This window comes from Mytilus californianus, unplaced genomic scaffold (genome assembly GCF_021869535.1).
Source record: "Mytilus californianus isolate M0D057914Y unplaced genomic scaffold, xbMytCali1.0.p SCAF_14, whole genome shotgun sequence".
Taxonomy (NCBI): Eukaryota; Metazoa; Mollusca; class Bivalvia; order Mytilida; family Mytilidae; genus Mytilus; species Mytilus californianus.
This window is the reverse complement of record NW_026262626.1, coordinates 16,275,973-16,299,364: the sequence shown is the minus strand read 5'-3', so window position 1 is coordinate 16,299,364 and position 23,392 is coordinate 16,275,973. Positions and strand designations below refer to the sequence as shown.

The 23,392-nt window shown below is 32.2% G+C and overlaps 1 protein-coding gene across 9 annotated transcripts in view; it reads right to left on the bottom strand.

The window, feature by feature from the left end:
- Positions 1–206: 206 nt before the first annotated feature.
- The window catches only part of LOC127724286 (protein-methionine sulfoxide oxidase mical3b-like), a 58,312-nt gene continuing 35,126 nt past the window's right edge, over positions 207–23,392 (bottom strand). For 3 of the 9 annotated variants that reach the window (XM_052231210.1, XM_052231209.1, XM_052231212.1), the window contains exons 18-28: positions 22,624–22,825; positions 21,958–21,999; positions 18,689–18,894; positions 14,693–17,752; positions 11,394–11,461; positions 8,264–8,468; positions 7,451–7,547; positions 7,056–7,129; positions 3,625–3,690; positions 2,102–2,216; positions 207–430 (exon numbers count right to left, since the gene is read on the bottom strand). In XM_052231210.1, coding sequence (XP_052087170.1) covers positions 313–430; positions 2,102–2,216; positions 3,625–3,690; positions 7,056–7,129; positions 7,451–7,547; positions 8,264–8,468; positions 11,394–11,461; positions 14,693–17,752; positions 18,689–18,894; positions 21,958–21,999; positions 22,624–22,825 — 4,253 coding nt within the window. In that variant the 3' untranslated portion in view covers positions 207–312. Of the gene's footprint in view, positions 431–2,101; positions 2,217–3,624; positions 3,691–4,802; positions 4,821–6,307; positions 6,374–7,055; positions 7,130–7,450; positions 7,548–8,263; positions 8,469–11,393; positions 11,462–14,692; positions 17,753–18,688; positions 18,895–20,227; positions 20,264–21,957; positions 22,000–22,623; positions 22,826–23,392 lie in introns of all 9 variants that reach the window. The other 6 variants (XM_052231213.1, XM_052231216.1, XM_052231214.1 and 3 more) reach the window with 6 other exon arrangements.

The window sequence follows — 23,392 nt, the reverse complement described above, 5'->3', positions numbered from 1 at the left end:
GTTAACCACCAGAGGTCAATTTCTAAACAATTACTCAGAACATCAGCTTTTCCTTCAAATTTTGACTAGAAAACGAAATAAGTTTAATTTTTTTGTTGGTGAAAAAAAAAATCGTTCTTTTTTCTAAATCAACAGTTGATGTTTACATGAAACTGTCTATCTTCAATATTATTCAAAAAGATTGGTCCTCATTTTTATTGAGTGGTTCTTTTGAAAATAAAGTACTGTCAAATTTTCATATCCCTTTAGATGAAGAGAAGTCTTATATGGCATATATCTATGGTTTTAGTACAAATCATATGAAATAGTTTGTTAACATGATAATGGGAATCCACATGAATTCTTCAAGTGTCGTGTGTGATCGATGGGATCCAAATCAAAACCTTTGGCACGCATCATCTGCATCAAGTCTCTGTCTTCTTCTCGTTCTCTGCAAGAAAATATATAAAATGTTATAAGTTTTCAAAAGTAAATACAAACCAAGAGTTGTTTAAACTGTTTTTATTTTAATACTATAAAAATACTCCTTTTTGTTAAGTACAATAACTACAATCCTGTGAACATTTATACAGGCAAATAACTATTATTACCACATGGCCTTAATATAACACACCTTAGAAGGTCTAAAATTATACCAGTAATTAAATGTGTGACAGTTCAATCCATCATTGCTATTATGCATGGTAGCATTAACACCTGATCCTTGCAGAGCTCAGTAAAAAAAAAACAAGCATTCTGAGAGTATTGCATGGTAATACATAAGTCCCCTACCAGTTAAAAATTCTTTGTACTGGAACAAAATTGATCTTTCACTTGTCATGGTGTAAGCTATATAACAAATATCAAGTCAATATCTTCAAGCATGACGCAAAAAAAGTGGGGAAAACTGATAATTGAAGTGAATTTTCAGTCCAAGGACCATAACTCTGCACAAAATCATCAGACCGGAACAAAATTTTAACTTGATCTGTAACTTGTCATGATAAAACTATATACCAATTATTAAATCAAAACCTTCAAGCATGACAAAAAAAAGTGTGGAAAACTGATTATTTGAGTGAATTTTCTAAGTCCAAGGATCATAACTCTGCACAAAATCATCAGACCGGAACAAAATTTGAACTTGATTTGTAACTTGTCATGATAAAACTATATACCAATCATCAAATCAATATCTTCAAGCACGAAGAAAAAAAGTGTGGAAAACTGATTTGCTGGACAGACAGACGGACGGAGTGCAAACCTAAAGTCTCCATCTACTTCGTCGGTAGGGGACTAAAATGCTGTGTTTTCAGATTTAAGGAATTTTTGGTTATTGTTGAAGCACACAGGAGAAGGAAACGAATTAGGTATATAATTAAGTGAATTGAATCCTTTCATATGTTAAAAAAAAGAAAAGAAAACTTGTTTTTACTAATCATGCAAGTTTTTACATGGAAGAAAAATTATGTATACATTCAAGTAACTTCTATACTAATTATGTAACTTTAATTCTCCTAACATTTAATATAATGCAGTTAGTAAAACTAGGTATTGCTATACTGAAAATAACTGCATTTCATTGTAAAGATTAGTTCAAAACCTACCATCAAAATAATAACATTAAACAGCACTTTGAATAATGCTCCAATTATCCAAGTCATCACTGAATGAGACTTATCATTGAATTTGTACTAACACGAGTACCAGGACAGGTGCCACATGTGGAGCAGAATCTGATTACCGGTACCCTTCTGGATCACCTATGATCACCCCAGCTTTTGGTGGGGTGCCTGTTGCTCAGTCTTTAGTTTTCCGTGTTGTTTTTTGTGCAACATAAACCAGTAAAACCCCACCTCCTCCTTTGGGAGCAGGGTAAAACTAAACTATTATTCAATGAAGTTTTGAAAAATTGGTAAAATGGAAGGAAAAGCAGGTTATTATGGTTTCCCAAAGACAAAATTCTGATGGGTAGAATCATTATTCACATTTCAGGTCATTTAATGTAAGCTTGAAATTAACAATCTGAGTGTGTGACACCCTCCTGACAATAGCCATCAGTTTTATTTTCTATTTCCGCTCCAACAATCTCTTTTAAAAATTAGATTTTCCCTTTGAATACCTGACTCTATCTTCTTCAATCATTTTAACTAGGCTATTTTTCTCCTCAACAACCTCTAACAATTCATCAAGGATTCGTTTCTCCTCAGCAGCCTGTTCAGGAGTCTTTTGTTCATCTGTAAATTAATGTTAGCCGTAAAAAGACATGCACAAGCAAAAAATAAAGTAAATAAAACATCTACCATACAGAATAAGTCAAGTAATAAGAGTTAGTACTACTTTCTTCAAGTTAACTTTATAGTACTCTAATCTTTATCATCAACATATAGTTCAAAGAGGATTAATACAATTGATCATAAATTCTTGACTTTTTCTGAAAATTGAAAAATAAAAAAGTTGTCTACCATATTATAAAATTATCAAAAAATAAAGAATTTGTTAGATGCAAATAGTGTGTGCGTACCGCAGGTAAATAAATGTTACTGTGAAAGCAGCAATGAAATAAAATCTACACACAAGTGTTTATGTTGTGTGAATTGATATATGTATGTGTTCATTATTTTCTCTATTCATTAACTGGAAAGTAACACGACTGATTTCCAACATGTAAACAGCAAAATTTAAAACATCAATTGACAATAATTTTGGATTAAAGGAAAATTTTTTAAAAACTTTTTTTATCGATTTTTGCTAAAATTGCTGGAATTTTACAGAAAATGTGATAAATCAAAATAAAATTGCAAAAGAGAGGGATTAGAATCTATAGATAAATTTTGTGCAAGCCAAATAATTGGTTTCCACCCCACCCCCCCCAAAAAAAAATTTAAAACTTTTTTATATATTGTACCAATTTTTGATACAAACTATTAAACGTACCTGCATGCCACAAGTGTAGATTTCTTGCTTAAAATTTACCTTACTGAATATTTTTAAGCATTAGGTAAACATTGCAATCAGTCATGTTGGAATATACTTTATAATGTATCAAAGCATGTACAGAACTTGCTGGAATGTTTTCACATAAATAACTATCAATAGGTTATAAGATAAGTAGAATACATGTGCTACTATAGTCTTCATACATGTACCTCCAATGAAAGAGAACAGATAAGAGGATAGATCAAAACATGTAACATCTACTTGTAAAAGAATGATCTGTTTTCTTCTAAGAGCACACACCCCAATAGAATTAATTGAAAAAGTGGGTATTAAATCACTTTATGATATATAATAGTAGAATATCTCTTTTCTCTATGTATGTTAAAAGAAGTATGAATTTTTTTATCATTGCTGTTTTTTTTATATATAAATGTCTGGAATATGATGATTTAGTTATAAACTTTGATATAAAATGTCATTTTTAAATCCTGTCTACAAATAGTGAAATCTCAACATTTAAAACTTACACCAAAAATCAATTGAAACAACCCATGGTATCCAATGTCCCACTGCCATCAAACAGAAAAAAAATATAGGAATTATAAGGAAAAAATGTCAGTAAATCTAATGTTAACTGTTGAAAAAAAAACTTTGGAAAATCTGGAAATAAAAAAATATGGAGCAAAGCAGGAGGTGAGGACTCACATTTCCGAGGTAAATAAACCTCACTCATCTCACTTGTCGAGAATCGGTTACTTCTACGACCTGTTTCTGAATTAAATTTTGACATTTTAAGCAATTTATATTCAATTGTAGAATTAACTCATAATTTTATACAGCAACATTAAGCAAACCATTGCACCAACAGTGACAAAAAAAGCATATGGCATATGCTGAAAGGCACGCATAATGACCTGGATTTTTTAGGGCATAACAAGGAAACAGTACACATAACTACACAATACACAAAACAAGTAGTTGAATATGGTGACAATTCACTGATAAACAAACAATTACGGTAAAAAAGGGATATAACTGACAAACAAATCAAGCGGGATATATATAATGCTGCATGATTTCACATTTTGAATGATTGATGTATGTTTCCTTGGTTTAAAAGTGCAATCACTCATCAAGACAACATGTGCTCATTACAAATCATCACTCAAAAGATGACCCTAATACCAGATATATAACCCCTTCCACATGTATAAATGTATGACTGAATCCTTTGCAGGTCTTTATCTACACACGTTACTGTTGAACAATGGACAAAGATGGAGGATTAATTATTCCAATTTCAGGAAATGTTGCATACAAATAAGGATACTCTGAACTCATTATTATTCGTGGGATACCAATTTTCATGTTTCCATGGGTACAGGTGAACCCTGATTTTAAATGTCCAAGTAAGTACAAACTTTCCTTAAGCTTGTATGCAGACTTGGACAAATCCACAATATCAAATATCCATGAAAATACAATTGAAATTCACAAAAAATTGGAACTCACGAAAATAAATGAATCCACAGCAACAAAATTTTAAAATGCAAAACCTATGTTGTCAAAATTTTCGTAAAAATAAAATCATCACAAAAACGTCTGAATTTAGCTTGAAAGCTATAATTTGCATCCTCCATTGACTTCCTGGAAAAGATCTTTATAATTTACTCTAAAATGCTGTTAAATGTTATTGACTGTTGAATATGTAGCCCTCTAATAGTGGATTCATAATCTGGTGTAGATTCTGTATTAATTGTTTCAAGCCCTGCATGACTAAGGATTCAGTTGTAAGACATAAGGGTGATGAGACATACGTGAAATGTGAACACTGTGAATTGTCACCCACACATAGAAAAACAATATCTGTGAAGATAAACTACCTTTCAGAAGTAATTTAACTAAAAACAAAATGGAATTTGTTTGAAAAATTTCGTTTAAAAAAATGTTTGTGCCATGGACATTTCCCACACATGAAATTAGTTTCCCAAACCATATTCCTAAAAAAATCCATTTTCAACTGATTTACAAAGAACAATATATCATCTTTTAAACTAAATAAATGTGGATAGTGTCCACATGTGGACACAGATGATGCCCCCGCTTGCATATCATATAGTTATAAAGGGACATAACTGAAGAACGGTAAAAGTGACGCTACCCAAATTTGAACTTGATCTGAGTTTTGTGGTAATAAGCATTGTGTGTAAGTCTCATAACATTTGGTGGTGGCTAACTTAAGTAGAGAACAGAAACTAAAAATTCAGCAATTTTTCTATTTGTAAACACGCATAACTCTAGAACGGTTGTGTATAAGTTTTACAACATTTGGTTGAGACAAACTAAAAAATTCTGCAATTTTTATGTTTATAAAGGGACATAACTCTAGAATGGTAAAAGTGTTGCCACCTAATTTCGTACTTAATCTGTATTATGTAGTAATAAGCATTGTGTATAAGTTTCATAACATTTGGTTGAGGCAAACTCAAGTTAGAGAACTGAAACAAAAAAATTGTACTTGATCTTTACTGAGTTTTGTGGTAATGAATATTGTGTATAGGTTTCATAATGTTTGGCTGGGGAAAACTTCAGTTACAGAATGGAAACTAAAAAATTTTGCAATCTTTCTATTTATAAAGGGGCATAACTCAATAATGGTTAAAGTGACACGACCCAAATTCAACTTGATCTGTGTTTTATCAGTGGAAGTCAAAATTAAACATTGCATTGTATAAAGCAATGATTGAAGTTGATTCAACTATAATCATGGTCAAAGGAAGATAACTCCAATTTTAAAAATATATTATATAAACTTGATATTTAGAAGAAAATAAAAATTTTGCAATTTTTCCTTTTATAAAGAGGCATAACTCTAGATCGGTTAAAGTGACACCACCAAAATTCAAACTTGATCTGTGTTTTGTGGTAATAAGCATTGTGTATAAGTTTCATAACATTTGGTTGAGGCAAACTTAATTTAGAGAACGGAAACTAAAAATTTTGCAATATTTCCTTTTATAAAGGGGCATAACTCTAGATCGGTTAAAGTGACGCCACCAAAATTCAAACTTGATCTGTGTTTTGTGGCAATAAGCATTGTGTATAAGTTTCATAACATTTAGTTGAGGCAAACTGAAGTTAGAGAACGGAAACCAATTTCGGGACGTACGTACGTACGTACGTACGTACAGACGGACAAGGGTAAAACTTAATGCCCCCTCCGCTACGGCGGGGGCATAAAAAAATTCAAATGAGTGCTTTAAGAATAAAATATAAGAAAAGTGCTGGTCAAGAACCATTGATTTGTGCAAACTGGAAGACCAGAATGAAACCAAATACCAAGCCAAAATACCCAATGCCCTTAATGTGTAAGTGGGGGAAACTTTACCATATACGGCACATTTTCTAAACATTTCTGACAATGGACAATCTTGAACTTGTAATTTTAAAATACCTATTAAACACAATTAAATGATTGTCAAATTCATACATTTTATCTAAACACTCTTTATATACTTATCATATATACAAGTATACATTAAATCTGACATTATATTTGATCTATTTATTGTAGATATATGCATCTACCCAATATCTGTATCAAAAAGTTACAGTAAATTTGACATCTAAGAGTTCAAATTTTTTGCTGTTGGGGTTCTGTCTCATTGTGCATACCACATCTCTTTTCAATCACAGTGAAAAATAAATAAATTAAGTTTCAGATTTACAGGTATATTTTTCTCCATAAAATGAACACCCGAAAGCCCTTTTTTGTGTCACAAATATACAACCCAGTTCAGTGATGCAGAATAATTTATGATGCACTGACAACTCAGTAGATGAAAAGCAAGTCTCATCATGAGACTTCACATTTTAGTCATATGAATGTTAGTAAATCATGCACAAGATGCAATCCATATAGTGTTCTATTTCTTAGTAATTTTTCAGTCTTTAAAGATAGCAAAACTCTTCAAACCCGACTGTATCCATTAAAATAAGTGTACAGATGAGATTTAAAATGCCAATGTAGCAAGACCCCAAAATTTGAAAATTAAAGATTTAAAAATGCAATCTTCCATGCAAATGCATATTTGTACATTCAAATTATGCAAATAAACTTCTAAAAATGAACTTACTGTTGATAGCCATTCTTTCTCTTAGTTCTTGTTCTAACCGCCCATGTCTGTCTTCTAGCTCCATATATTGGGCACTACAACATATTATGTAATTCTTTACAATTATAAGAATCTACAAATGATCTAATAGTACATGTACTTTCAAATCAAATACCAGGACAATATAATTTCATTTAAATTCATTTTTCTAAATTATCTCCCTTGAACTTTTCCAAAAACAACAGAATTAAACGCAGTTGAGACCATGTAGACTTAACCTATCACATGCCAAACAAAAATAATATTTGCAAAGATTTTTTTCTACAAATGGTCAACTGAAAATAAATGTAAGGAAAACTGTGCAACTAACAACCACTACTAACACAGTAACTATATGTATGCTATGGTAGACTTACTTGACCATCAGTTCTGATTCATATCTAACGAGAGCATTCTTCTCATATACCAAATTAAACCATTCCTGCATCAATTCTGACTCAACTCGCCCTGATTCTGTAAATATATATATGGAAGTAAAAATACCTGCTGTATAAAATCAAACTCAGAAATTTACCAAAATATAAATAGCAACAAGCATATTTATGCTAAAACAAGTTAGTGACTTTGAAAATAACATGTAACTTCTAAAATGTTGACTGACATTTACAGTTAACAAATTCCTGTCCAGTTCTGCTCAAACAAAGGCTCGACTCCCTAAAGCAAAACCGTTCATAGATGGTTTTAATTCAGATTTTGTTGTTAGGGGATATTTTTGTTATTTTAGTCTTAATATTTAATGTAAAAATGATAAATTAAATTTCTGTATTAAATCTTGGTTGCTGGATATTAAGCAACCATAATCAATCAATCATACTAATCAGATAAATTTGACATCTCAAGATTTAAAGAGTTTTTTTTCTTATTCTAAAAAATTAGAAACTTCATCAAATACAGTATCTTAATAAATTATTCCATGCATCTATTAATGCAATTGTGGACAATCAACACAACTGCAAGTTTTATAATTGTGATTTCAGGAAATATTACATACACATAGTCATGCTAATGCTATCAAAATTTAAAAAGCAAGTTATTTTTTTTTCAACATCTATCTTGTCGCAATTTTTGTAATAATAAAAATATCTAAAAAAAAAAAATACTGAATTTACAACAAGATAATCCCTCTACTCAGACAGTATTCCTTTTAAACTGGTAATAGGGATAAATACCTTCTCCTTCTCCTCTTAGGGCTTTCTCCACAACAACTCCTCTCTCCTCTAACTCCTTTTGTTTAACATCAACCTCTTCTAGTTGTCTTTGAATCTCCTGAGCTATCCTCAATCTCTTCTGTTCTTTCTGCTTCAACTGTTTACGAGCTGCTGATTGAACACGGCGAGCTATCTTTATATTCAGTTCATCCTCCGTTAAATTTCTCTGAAAAAGAAAATAGTTTGTTTCGGTTTTCTATACATCTTGCTACTAAATTCTACATTTATGAGCAGATATTTCACTTAATAATACACTTTCTTATAGAAAGAAAATTTATAAATTTGAACCTCCTTCTGATTTAATTTTCTATACATCCTGCAGGAAACTAACAGTATTGTAGGAATATTTGTTCCTATGAAAGTCACAAAATTCAAACTTATACAATTATACAATTTAAAAAATTTTGGAACCAAAAAACCTAGATACTTTGAATTAATTGGTATCCATAGAGGAAAATGGATTTGGGGAGTGCAAGGGATACAATCAGACACCTGTCACAAAATATGTAACTATCTAAAGTGTAAGAATCCTTACAATAACAAGCATTCAGAGAGTATTGCATGGCAATACATAGTCCCCTACCAGTTAAACATTCATTGTACTGGAACAAAATGCTAACATAATCTATAACTTGTCATGGTGTTAACTATATAACAAATATCAAGTCAATATCTTCAAGCATAATGAAAAAAAGTGTGAAAAACTGATTATTTAAGTGAACTTTCTATGTCCAAGGACCATAACTCTGCACAAAATCATCAGACAGGAACAAAATTCAACATTGATCTGTAACTTGTAATGATAAAACTATACACCAATTATCAATTCAATATCTTCAAGGACGAAGAAAAAAAGTGTGGAAAACTGATTTGCTAGACTGACGGATGGACACAGACAGATAGACAGACAGACAGACAGACAGATGGAGTGCAAACCTAAAGTCCCCTTCGACTTCGTTGGTAGGGGACTAAGAGCCTTGTGTTATGATGCATCTCCTGGTCAAAATTCCTATGTACGAGGCACTCAACTCTCTTTTTTTCATATAAATATAGTTTAAGAATACTGAATAAAATGCTCCGCTGGGGCGCAGCTTGATACGACCGCAGAGGTCGAACCATGAACAGTTGGGGCAAGTATGGACACAACATTCAAGCTTGATACAGAACTGAATTTGGATTGTAATTAAATATTTGACACAGCATAGGTTTCTCACACAGAATGAAAGTGGTCTTAGAACTTAAAAATTTTTAATTTACCTATTCAAACCATATCATTATTATTTGCTTTTATATTTAAATCAGAAATAACCAATTTAAAATGGATAATTTAAAGAAAAAAAAGGAAAAAAAAATCCCCCCAATTTTTTGAACCCCCTCATGATTCATCACCCCCAAACTCAATCCCAGCTTTCCCTTTGTGGTATGGTACCTTGCAGTACAATTTCAGAGAGATCCATACACTTGAACACAAGTTATTGTCTGGAAACTAGAAAAATGCTTGTTTTTTGGCCCTTTTTTGGCCCCAAATTCCAAAACGTTTAAGGCAATTACCCCCAAACTCAAACCCAGCTTTCCCTTTGTGATATGGAACCTTGCAGTACAATTTCATAAAGATCCATACACTTACACACAAGTTATTGTCATGAAACTAGAAAAATGCTTGTTTTTTTGCCCTCTTATGGCCCCTAATTACTAAAATTTTGAGGGAATTACCCCCAAAATCAATCCCAGCATTCCCTTTGTGATATGGAACCTTGTGATACAATGTCAGAGAGATCCATACACTTACACACAAGTTATTGTCATGAAACTAGAAAAATGCTTGTTTTTTGCCCCTTTTTTGCCCCTAATTCCTAAAATTTGGGGGCAATTACCCCCAAAATCAATCCCAGCATTCCCTTTGTAAGATGGAACCTTGTGATACAATGTCAGAGAGATCCATACACTTACACACAAGTTATTGTCATGAAACTTAAAAAATGCTTGTTTTTTGCCCCTTTTTTGCCCCTTATTCCTAACCTTTTTGGGCAATTACCCCCAAACTCAATTCCAGCTTTCCCTTTGTGATATGGAACCTTGTAGTACAATTTCAAAAAGATCCATACACTTACACACAAGTTATTGTCATGAAACTAGAAAAATGCTTGTTTTTTGCCCCTTTTTGGCCCCTAATTCCTAAAATTTGGAGGCAATTACCCCCAAAATCAATCCCAGCATTCCCTTTGTGATATGGAATCTTGTGATACAATATCAGAGAGATCCATACACTAACACACAAGTTATTGTCTGGAAACTAGAAAAATGCTTGTTTTTTGCCCCTTTTTTGCCCCTAATTCCTAAAATTTGGAGGCAATTACCCCCAAAATCAATCCCAGCATTCCCCTTGTGATACAATGTCAGAGAGATCCATACACTTACACACAAGTTATTGTCATGAAACTAGAAAAATGCTTGTTTTTTGCCCCTTTTTGGCCCCTAATTCCTAAAATTTGGAGGCAATTACCCCCAAAATCAATCCCAGCATTCCCTTTGTGATATGGAACCTTGTGGTACAATGTCAGAAAGATCCACACACTTACACACAAGTTATGTCTGGAAGTTACAATAAAAATGCTTATTTTTGGCCCCTTTTTGGCCCCTAATTCCTTAACTGTGGGTACCATAACCCCCAAAATCAATCCCCACCTTCCTTTTGTGGTATTGAACCTTATGGTAAAATTTCATTGAGATCCATTTACTTAAACTAAAGTTAGAGTGCGAAAACTAATGTGTCTTCGGACGACGTCCACGCCAACGTCATACCAATATACGACCACAAAAATTTTTTTGCGGTCGTATAAAAATTCATTAATTATTAAAGTTTCTCTGAGCGTTCCTGATGAAGGTAAATCCAGAAAAGTGCTTCGGATGTATAAAATCCATAAAGTGTTGGTTTCATTTTTTTAACACTTTAACGGCTTTATATCTGCGGACAATACAGAACTTGTGTGGTGTTGGCACTCACCATCATATAAGGTCACACAGTGATCATTGCGAATTGTTTTTAATGCTGTGTATACATAAATTCAGTATTTTTCAGTATTTTTCCTACCTTAGATCTTCTATTAAGTGAAGCATCTGCTGATAAATGACTTTCGTCTGAATCTGAGAACTCATCAACTGTAAACATACACAAAACATTATAAATATGCCAAAAGAAGTCATAACAATGTTAGTTTGGTCAAAAAACAATTTATACCATATACTGTGGATTCATTTAGGGCTATTCCATTAAAATGTATGTGGGAGGGTAGGAAGGGAAGTTTAATTATTGAATGTGGGTCATGGGTCTTTTTTCAGTATGCCTCTATTACCATTATGCAAAATTATCTAAAAATGGTTCTTGGTTGTAGGGATATTTTGAAAGTCCCTTCCTACCCTCCCACATACATTTTAATGGAATAGCCCTTATTTTTGTGGGTACCAATTTTCATGGATTGAGGAAAAAGTGTATCTTTCTTGGACATTTGATTTCATGGTTTGCAAAAGCTTTGATGCCTTAAAAAAACCAATAGAAAATTTATACATTTATACTTGGTTAAACATTAAAATTCCTGGTTTACCTTACCCTTGAACATGTTGAAATCAGCGAAAAACTGGTATCCAACAAATAATAATGAATCCACAGTACTGTAAATTCAGAAATTTGTGTGTGCATCTATTTATTGTAAATTTTTAACAGTGGACAAAAAATGGACGATTAACTGCAATTTGAGGTAAATACTGCAAACAAATAATACTTTCAAAATTTAAAATGCAAATACTTATATTTGCTATACCTATCCCCTCGCAATTTAAGCAATACATGTATATAATACATCTAAAAAAATTCTGAATTTTAGTACTTAAAATATTCGCATATATTGGAATTTTTTTGTTTTTGTTTGTTTGATTATTTTTTTTTATATTCACAATGTCGTCCTGAATATACATGAAATATTTGCCACTGGACATTAAGCAACCAACAATCATTTATTCACAATGTTTAGTATGTTATATCTTTTTCAAATAAAATCTTATTTTCAACCTTTAAAAAAAGAATGGTTAAACTGTTTTAAAAAGTCATAAATAAATATTATATATATACATGATATATATCCATGTACATAAAATTATACTAAATGTACATATTTAAATGATAAGTGATTCTGATATATATATATATGTATCAATATTATCATTTTTACATATACTTCTGAAAAACAGTGAGTAACTCAGCAATTTTTAAAGTTTGCTCCAACATGAACTGTCCAAAGTTTGAAAGTTTGCTTTCAAAAATACCTTTCTTCTTTTTGTCTTCCAAATTTAAAACAACCCTTTTCTCTTTATGGGACATATTTGTAGTTATTCACCTACTTCCTAATCAGTACAACAATTAAGAAGTCTAGATATTTACTACACAATAGAATGATCTATAGAAATCTCTTTAAAGATGTATCAGTTACAAGTATCTACTTTCTATTATGAATCTTTGATCACTGATGCAAAGATAATCACTTATTTTATGTAGACCGAAGCATGCAATTTATATTTGTGATAATAACCAGTTAAGCTTGATCAATATCTGGTCTTTTCTATAAATTAGATTAAAATTCAGTACTTCAATGTATATGTTTTTTTTTTTTTTTTTTTTTTTTTTTAAATGTAAAAATCAGACTATAAAAATATTTTTCTCTTCAACTCATTGAACGAGGACTATTTTTTTTTTAAAACTTCTTACGTTTATATACTGACATTTTTCCATTCAAAGAAAAAATATCTTTAGTAGGAAACAATCAATAAAAAAATTAAAAAAAAATTAAAAAAAAAAAAAAAAAAAACTGACCTGAAAACAAGAAATTTGGCAAAATCAAAACAACCAGTCTTATTAACTGAAAACATGATCAACATGATGAAATTTGCCCAAAAAATTGAACCACCTTTATATGATATATGCAGTTATAAATATAAAAGTAGCCAATAAGGGAACAAATTTTGTTTAAATCCTCAACCACCAGCCATATCAAATCTAAATAAAATGCTCTGCTGGGCGCAGCTTGATACCACTGCAGAGGTCGAACCCTGAACAGTTGGGGCAAGTATGGACACAACATTCAAGCTTGATACAGCACTGAATTTGGATTCTGATTAAATATTTGACACAGCATAACCAATTTAAAATGGAAAATTTTAAAGAAAAAAAAAGGATAAAAAGGGGGAAAAAAATCCCCCCCCCCCATTTTTTGAACCCCCTTATGATTCATCACCCCCAAACTCAATCCCAGCCTTCCCTTTGTGGTATGGTACCTTTCAGTACAATTTCAGAGAGATCCATACACTTGAACACAAGTTATTGTCTAGAAACTAGAAAAATGCTTGTTTTTTGGCCCCTTTTTGGCCCCAAATTCCTAAAAGTTTAGGGCAATTACCCCCAAACTCAAACCCAGCTTTCCCTTTGTGATATGGAACCTTGAAGTAAATTCCATAAAGATCCATACACTTACACACAAGTTATTGTCCTGAAACTAGAAAAATGCTTGTTTTTTTGCCCTTTTTAGCCCCTAATTCCTAAAATTTTGAGGCAATTACCCCCAAAATCAATCCCAGCCTTCCCTTTGTGGTATGGTACCTTGCAGTACAATTTCAGAGAGATCCATACACTTGAACACAAGTTATTGTCTGGAAACTAGAAAAATGCTTATTTTTGGCCCCTTTTGGCCCCTTATTCCTAAACGTTTTGGGCAATTACCCCCAAACTCAAACCCAACTTTTTCTTTGTGATATGGAACCTTGTAGTACAATTTCAGAAAGATCCATACACTTACACACAGGTTAATGTCATGAAACTAGAAAAATGCTTGTTTTTTGTCCCTTTTTTGGCCCCTTATTCCTAAAATTTTGAGGCAATTACCCCCAAAATCAATCCCAGCATTCCCTTTGTGATATAGAACCTTGTGGTACAATGTCAGAGAGATCCATACACAAACACACAAGTTATGTCTGGAAGTTACAATAAAAATGCTATTTTTGGCCCCTAATTCCTTAACTGTTGGTACCATAACCCCCAAAATCAATCCCAACCTTCCTTTTGTGGTATTGAACCTTATGGTAAAATTTCATAGAGATCCATTCACTTAAACTAAAGTTAGAGTGCGAAAACCAATGTGTCTTCGGACGACGACGACGCCAATGTCATACCAATATACGACCGCAAAATTTTTTGGCGGTCGTATAAAAACATTCCATATAAGTTTTCTGGATCCTTTCAATAGGAAAATAACACCTTATTTTAAGTGGTTCCTGATCAAACTCCCACCCCAATCAATTATTACTGGACTAGTCAGCATGGTCGTAATCTAAACAACAACTTACAGTCAGCTCTGGGTGGCATAGATCTTCTCTGCAATAACGATGGACGTTTCTGTGAACCATTCTGTCTAAGTTTAACTTTTTCAGAAAATACAGACGGTAAATCTTTCATTTCGACTACATCTGTAGACTTTTGTCGTTTCTTCTTTTTTTCAGATTTAGGAGTCTTCTTCTTTTTCTTTGCTGATTTTTCTTCCAGTGTGTCAGTAGAAGAGGAACGATTCTTGTCCTTCAATTCTTTAGAGTGTTCAGGAGATTTACTGGGTTTTAGAATTTGTAATAAGGATTTCTTTTTCTTTGTAGATTTTGAAGGAGTTTCGGTATCAGATTCTTTTGATAATCCACTTTCTATTATATCTATAGATTCTTTCTTTTTCTTTTTCTTGTCTTTTGATTTTGGTGTCTTAAACACAGAATTAACAGGTGTAGAATGCAAGATCCCAACTTTTTTGTTTTCCTCACTATCTGAAACCATGTCACTTGTACTTGGCGTATTTGAAGTTCCTGTACTCAATTCTTTGCGCAATTTCCGTTGAATTTTCTTTGCAGAAATAGGGGTATAATTTATGTCCGATAATCCTAATTCCTCATCACTTTTCAACCTAGCTTTCAATCTAGCATTTTCTCTAGCTTTACTTATTTCTTCCTTTTTTAGTTCCCTGATATGATCGGCAGTTGGTGTACTTGGTGTTGGAGGAACAGGCAAGATACGTTTACGGACATCCTTATTTTGTATTTCAATCTTATTATCAGGTTTTGTTTTCACAGATGTCTTCGGAGTGTAAAACTGATCTTTTTCCTCTAAAAAGTCATCTTCACTATCATCGGCAAACGGAATATTGTCAATATTTTTGGGTTCCACTGACAAGACTGGGGGACTAATTTTTTTAAGACTTACATCAACACCTATTTTTTTCCTTGCACCTTCTTCATTCTGACTCGAACTATCTTCAATACTATTAAATGCCATTAATTTTGTTTTGTCGACTGAGATTTTGGTTTTCTTCATATTTACATCTTTTATAATATCAGGGGTATCTGAAAGAACACTAGGGGTATTTGTACTGGTTGAAACAGATTGTGTCAATTCGGGACTAGATGGCGTCTTTGATCCTGATGAAGTTGGAGATCCAAGACGTTTCCTCATAAACTCACTTTGGAATCCAGGAGGAGTAATTCTACTCTTCATATTGCTAATATCAGGCAGCTTTCTCCCTTCAGTAACAGACAAATTTTTCTCTATACTTTCATTAACAGAATACTGCACATCATTGTTAAAATCATCAACTGACTTCCTCTGCTCAATAACTTTAGAAGGACTTTTAATTAGCTCTAAACTTTTATCAATTGTAATTAATTTTCTTTCAGAACTTTTTACATTATTTGATTGTTCTGAATCTAATGGAAGTTTCTTTTGTCTTTGTAGCAGTTTCTTACTCTTTGAAATTTTTGGAGAAGTGGAACTTTTACGGGGACTCGCATTATCGTAAATTTGTTCCTTTTGCTGTTGTTTATTTAAATGATCTGGTAATTTCGGCAAAGGTCTCCACACAGACCCATCACTATTAATCAATGGTGCTATTACTTTTTTCTGATTACTAACAACATTTTGTTCATTGCTTATTTCACTACCATCACTACTGATCTGAGGGGAGATAACTCTTTTATGAGAAGTCACATCATTAGTTTCACTATTTTTATCAGAACTGAGTACACTACCATCACTGATACATTTTTCACAACTTTCCAATTCGTTAGATTCCAAAATCAAAGACTTTTCATAATTATTATTCATATTAATTGAATTCCCTGCAGACACAAATGTATCACTAGTAACACTTGCATTCGGGGTTTCATAAATACTTTTATCGACTTCTTTCTGTTCATTATCCATTTCAATTTCCTTCTCGGCATTTAACGTATCGTCCAAATTATCAATAACACAAGGAGTCACTTCCTCTGAGTATTCTTCGTCATCATCATCAAGTTTCTGACTTATCGTCACTTGATACTGACGGAAAATATCATCGTCCAAATCATTATCAGGGGTATCATCCTCCCGCTCGTCGTCTCCAGCATATTTCTTATTGTCTTCCGAAAGAGAAGTTAATGAGGAATGAGCAGAATTACTCGGAGTTGAGATTGTAAAGCTTGAATCAGATCCAAATGAATTCCTATACCTTTTCTTACCAGGGGTTTGATTTCTACCCCTGCCTCTAGAACATGTCACAAATCTATCATCAATACCTGTGAAGTCTTTATTTTCCTCAGAACTTTCCATATTTCTAACACTTTCTAAGACAGCCTGAGTTGTATTTTTAGAACTACTATTGCTGCTTGTCCTTTTTGAATTATTTATAGAGACACGATCCTCCTCTTCACATTCAATATCGGCATGATTATCCTCTGACATCACATATCTATTATCGTCTGACATCACCAATTCTTCATCACAAACTGAAGAACTATCCGTTTTTAAAATATGATCACCACTGCTGACAGATGATTTATGATCAAAATCAGCCAATAATTTCTCCATTTCATTTTTCAGTGCAGTTCTATCATTTTCACCTTCAGACATATTTTCATCATCACTTTCAAACACTTCTTCAAACTCGTCACCAGTATCTTGCTTATTTTCTTCCTCATTTTCTTCCTGATCTTCGTGCACATTTTCTTCTTGATCTTCATCACTGAGTTCACCATTAACGTTTTTGATTATTTTCTCTGCTTCATCAGCTATTTGTTCCCATTCTTCAATTTCTATTATTTCTTCTTCTACAAATTCTTCCTCTTCCTCTTCTTCTGATTCAGATTTCTTTTCCTCTTTCTTTTCTTCTGTTTTATTACCCATGTCAAACATTTTCCATGGGTCTAATCTGACTGGTTCAGGCGCGGTGTTAAAGAAGTTAGCTCTGGCTGATTTCATTGCTGATGGACTGTTAGCCTGATTTATATCAAGAGGTAATTTACCATTCTGTTGACTAGGTTCACTATCCTTACTGGGGTCCGTTTCTTTCTCAGTTTCACTTGTAGAATCATCATGTTCCTCTGTATCAGAGTCTGAAATTTATTTCAAGAATTAATTACTTATTCAGGGCTATTCCATCAACATGGATATGGGTGGATTAGAACGGAATTTACCATTTTAAATCTTGTTACTTATATTGAGCTTTAGCTATTAGCTTATTCCTCACTTTTTGGATACTGCAACGAACCAAGAACATTCATAATATCCTCTCTATTTATTTTGATGTACTCTTGCTTTTAAATTTTATTTTTATTCTGTTTGCTTTTTTTGCTTTTTTATCTTGTATTTATGGTTCCTGTTTGTTTGTTTTGTTTTTTGGTACTTTATGTGTAAGTTCTGTTAATGTGATTTTGGGGTAGTGGTTGGGTCCCTCCGCCCCCTTTCCCTTCTTTAAATGGCACATGTATTCATTTCCTGAAGAAAACTCTCTGTTTAGTACTTATCTCTAATTATTGCATTATACACATACACATAAGTTCAAAATATGTGACTCTGGCTTCCTACACCAATAAAAACTGACCACCACGAAATAGCACAATAGTGCTGAAAGTGGCATTAAATACCAATCAATCAGAGAATCAAATCAAAATATGTGCACTGTATTGACGAACAATGTAATACACAATCTGACAATGGCCCAATATTTATTGATAAGAGGGCTTTAAGTATACCTGAAACTTTAACATGGGCTATGAATTATCAGGAAAATTTCCATAATTCTCAACTTACAAGTTACAACTCCTTAAAACAAAGTTAATGTTTTGTTGTTTTAACCTTTTTTTAAATTTTACCCTTCTGATAATATTACTCCACATGTATTTTTTCAAATTTGACTGTCCTCATCTTCAGCTCTGAGCCCTTCTACATGAAGATTAAAACACAACAAAAATTAAACCTTTTATTAAAAGAATATGAATATATCACCCCTCCCCTTTTTTCAATGTATATCATTAACAATTTGCACATACCAGCCTCTGACTCTTCTTCCTCCTCTGGTGGTTTGTTCATCTTTTCATATTGTATCTGACTTTCAAGTTTCAGAGCGTCCAGTAGATTTTCATGTGACTTTCTTTTCAATGTTTCCACGACCTGTAATGCTTCCTCTAAAGTCAGATCTTTGCTGTGTCCCACGGTCTCATTGAGGACCTCATTTAGTTCTTCATCATCACTTGGCCTGAAAAATAGTTTAAACTCATTCAATTCATCAATTTCAATTGATTTCATGGATAAATACATTATAAGTGCTGCAAAGTACAATAAGAATCCTGACAATTAATTATTCCAATTTCAATTTCGTCTCATAATTGATAGGATACAAACAAGACAACACTAAATTAACTCTTTTCTGCATACTGTAATCTATGCTGAACAGTCGTCCTTTACATAATTTCAAAATTTCTTTCAATAGTTTTGTATACATATGGACTATGGACAAACCTTACAAAATGAAATTCTAATTCGAACCATTACAAACAATACATCTTAACTAACTAATATTATAAAAAGTAAAATAACAAAAATACCGAACTCCAAGAGAAATTCAAAACGGAAAGTCCTTTATAAAATGGCAAAATCAAAAGCTCAAACACATCTAACGAATATTACTAGTACTTTTCTTTTATAACAGTTTGTTAGTAATGATCTCAGTACAACATAGCCCTTACATGAACATCACATGACACAAACCAAACTTCAACAATTTGGAAGATGAAACAATTGCATTTTTTTATTAATTTTTTAAACCAGTACGCTCTATGATTTATTGTTATATTAATTTGATATTAAAAACACTAAAAAAAAATTGAATCGAAAATTTAAAAGAATTATTACATTAAACATAAATCTGTTGGCATAGGTTTAATGATGGTGGTTGAATGCTGCATTTGCACGAATGGTTTTAATTGTGGTACGGGGCACAGAGTTATAATCTAAGACCGTGTAAATTGTGTGTAGTGGCAATGATTCATTAAGTGGTATTAAATTCTAAAGTTTTAGGTTGAGTGCTTAAATATCCAATAATTAACAGCAATTTTAGAAATATATGCAATGATAAGACATTAATACAATGAAGTATTATACAGCTACTGAAATAAATTAAATATGTTAGTCAGTGTTCTCCCCATAGATTTCATATAGACAAATTTTTAAATTGTAACTTTTGTCTTCGAACTTGACCTTCATTTTGTCATTAGTATAACAACACATTAAAATTTCATAAGTATTGGTTAAACGGTTCAGATGTTATTGAACTGTAACATCTGTAGGTGCCTGTTAACCAGCCATACTATGCCAAATCAATGACCACTATTTTTTTAATAAGAAGTTGAGTTAAAAATTTATCGGAAAATCATTTCCGATAACTTCAAATAACCATAATGCTAAAAGGCCCTTGGGTGAACACTGTTAGTATTGAAGTACTGTGCCATTTCCTTTAATTTTAGTTTCTACGTTTTGCCCTACTACAAATGATTTAAATAATTGATAGATAGCAATAATTTATACTTTACATAAACATAAGTAAAGTTTTTAATGATGATCTCATTCTGAAAAATAAAAATTCACTCCATTACATTGTGAGGAGCTTAGGGTGTGTAGGGATTCACTTGGATATAAATCAGTTGCGCATTTCTGCTGTTCTCAGTCAAATACCAGTGGTGACTATAATTAGGCTAATTGTTCTGTTACATTGTTTTAAGGTGGTACCAAACACCTTGACAAAAATTAATTTGGCTTGTTAATTTTCATAAAATTTTGACAAAATATTTACTTTGACCCTTTGACAAAAAATATAAAAATTTTAAAGACACCCTACACTTTATCGGAAAAATTTCATTGGCTATATAGCAGTTTGATAAACACTAATTTTGATCATTGAGAAGCTTAATATTTCCTTAACAATAGAACGTGATTAAAGCGTTCAGCTGATTTTTACAGAGTTATCTCCCTGTAGTGTTATGTACCACCTTAACATTGGATCTCACAAGATTATGGATGGGCATGTACAAAAGTGTGACATCTTTCAATTAAACTCAATATAAGTGATAAATTTCAAAGACATTTATCTTCAATTGCCAATGAAGTCGTAACTAGTTTAAAGCATTGAAACAAGTTTAGAATTATAAAATTACAAATTTGTTGAAAATTAAAATAAATTCACTATATTTCCTGAGAACAACAGATCACTTCTACCTTCTCTTTCTTTTGTATTTCCTGAAACAAAGAATTATTTGCCAAAAAATAGCACAAAAATACAAGCACATTGAATGTTGCAGCCTGCTTATGGAATCCAAATTCTGATTGAAGATATGCAACTTGTAAATAAAATCATTACATGTAAATCTTATTTTTTTTACAAAGATCTTTTATCATTCAAAATCAGCAACATTAGCAAAATATGTAAAGTAAAAAAATGTCATATTCAATTCATCTGTGCCAAAAAAGTAAATAAAGTTTTTTTGTGAATTGCTTATGCTTTTGTTTTGATTTTTGGTCTAATGTATTTACTATTTTTCTCTCTTTTTCTTTTATTTTTACGTAAACTTCATTTATCTTGGAATGAAATTTAGTTGAAAGACTGATTTACTGCTCTTTGAACAAATATTTCAACCTGACTCCAAGTCAAACATGTCATACAAAGGCTGTGAACATTTCAGAAGAAAACCAAAGTAAAACAAACAAACAAACAAACAAACAAACAAACAAACAAACAAACATGCTTCAGTAGAACTCAATATATAAACAACAACTAACATTACAAGCAAAAAACCTTCTTCAATTTTTTCGACATGAAAGTTTTAACTGTGTGTTTCTGTTATTGCTGTTTCTTATTCTGCTGCTAAACGAATCTACTGTAAATTCAGAAATATTCTGGAATGCTTTTAGTATTGCAAAAATTGCTATAGGAAATGTGAGATGAATCATTGCAATTCCAGGAAAAGCTGCATAATAACAATGCTTTAAACGCATGTTTTGACTTTGTTTGTCGTTCCAACCATCGCAATAAAAAATACACGCAAAAATTTCTGAATTTCCATAACTAAAGGGATCACTATTCAACCTAAAACTAAATGCATGATCAAATCAAAATAATAAACAATGTAATATTTAAGTGATTCTATGGATGCACAATCTGTGCAGTTCATTGATAGGAAAGAAATCTAGGCTACACAAATCAACAAATATCATCCAGGTACAAGGTAGCAAGAACTAATTAAACACACTGGCATTCAAAGCCTACCATTGACTCAGTGTGTGAGCCATCTCATAATCTATTAAATCACTGAAAATACAATGGAAATTATTACTGTTGATTTAACCCATTTCTCAGTCTATTGTTCTGTTCTAACAGTAGATTATTTTTCAAGAATCCATTGTCGCCCAGAATTAACATATATTCTAACTTTTGACTTATAACTTTCAAACTAATGTTGCATGATGATCATCGCTTAAGAATCCACCTCTTCTTATAAATCTCTAATACGTAATTTTAAAAGCTTACCTACTTTAGATTTGTTTATTTTCCTAGGCACAAAATTTCATGGATTTAAGAAAACTATTTTCATGAATACTTGATTTCATTGTTTTAACAAATTTTCACTCCTTATTTATAAAGCATGATAAGAGTCCACAATCTCACTTTTTTTTACCACTGACTTTTGTCAAGAATGTTTCAGTAAAATTTTCTTAAACTTGCAACTGATTTATATAGGTAGCAACCAATAAACAAATTTAGAACAATTATTTGACCTTTATAAGTACAAATCCCAAATTATCCTGTATCAATTAAAAATATGTTCATCAAGCCCGTAAAATAAAATCCAACTCAGAAAAGAACACATGTAGTAAATACATAGTTAAAGTAAGCTCTACAACAATATTATCTATCAAATAAACATGTACATACTCTAAATCTGAATCACTGAGGTCATCGTCCATGTCCAGTAGTAAGGCATCAGATGACATGGACGCCCTCAGATTATGTTCTGTAAGCTCCTCCTCAGACTCCTCTTGTAGACCATCTATACTGTTCTCAAACTCTATACGCTCTGGGGTCTTCTTTGGTTTAGGCTCATCATCAGGTGGGCTTAACGGAGGGGTTAGTGGGGCTAAAAAGTAAATCATATACCATATTACGGTCATCTAATAAATCATATACCATATTATGGTCATCTACTCTGCAAGTGGGGCTAAAAAGTAAATCATATACCATATTATGGTCATCTACTCTGCAAGTGGGGCTAAAAAGTAAATCATATACCATATTATGGTCATCTACTCTGCAAGTGGGGCTAAAAAGTAAATCATATACCATATTATGGTCATCTTCTCTGCAAGTGGGGCTAAAAAGTAAATCATATACCATATTATGGTCATCTACTCTGCAAGTGGGGCTCAAAAGTAAATCATATACCATATTATGGTCATCTACCATTTGTGTCCTTTTCCTGATCATGTCATTTTGACTGAGTGGGGATTCGCATGGAGGGTGATGAATGCATAGCAGGAGACCCTTACCCTGTAGATGCAAAGGTGATGTATGCACAGCAAGAGACGCCTACCCTGTCGACATTCCCACACTCCTTTAGTTCATGAGAATCTCTTAGTTATTGTTTGTTGCCTTGATTTGTCTTTTTTATTGATTTGTGAGATTTGAACAGCAGTAAACTACTTTT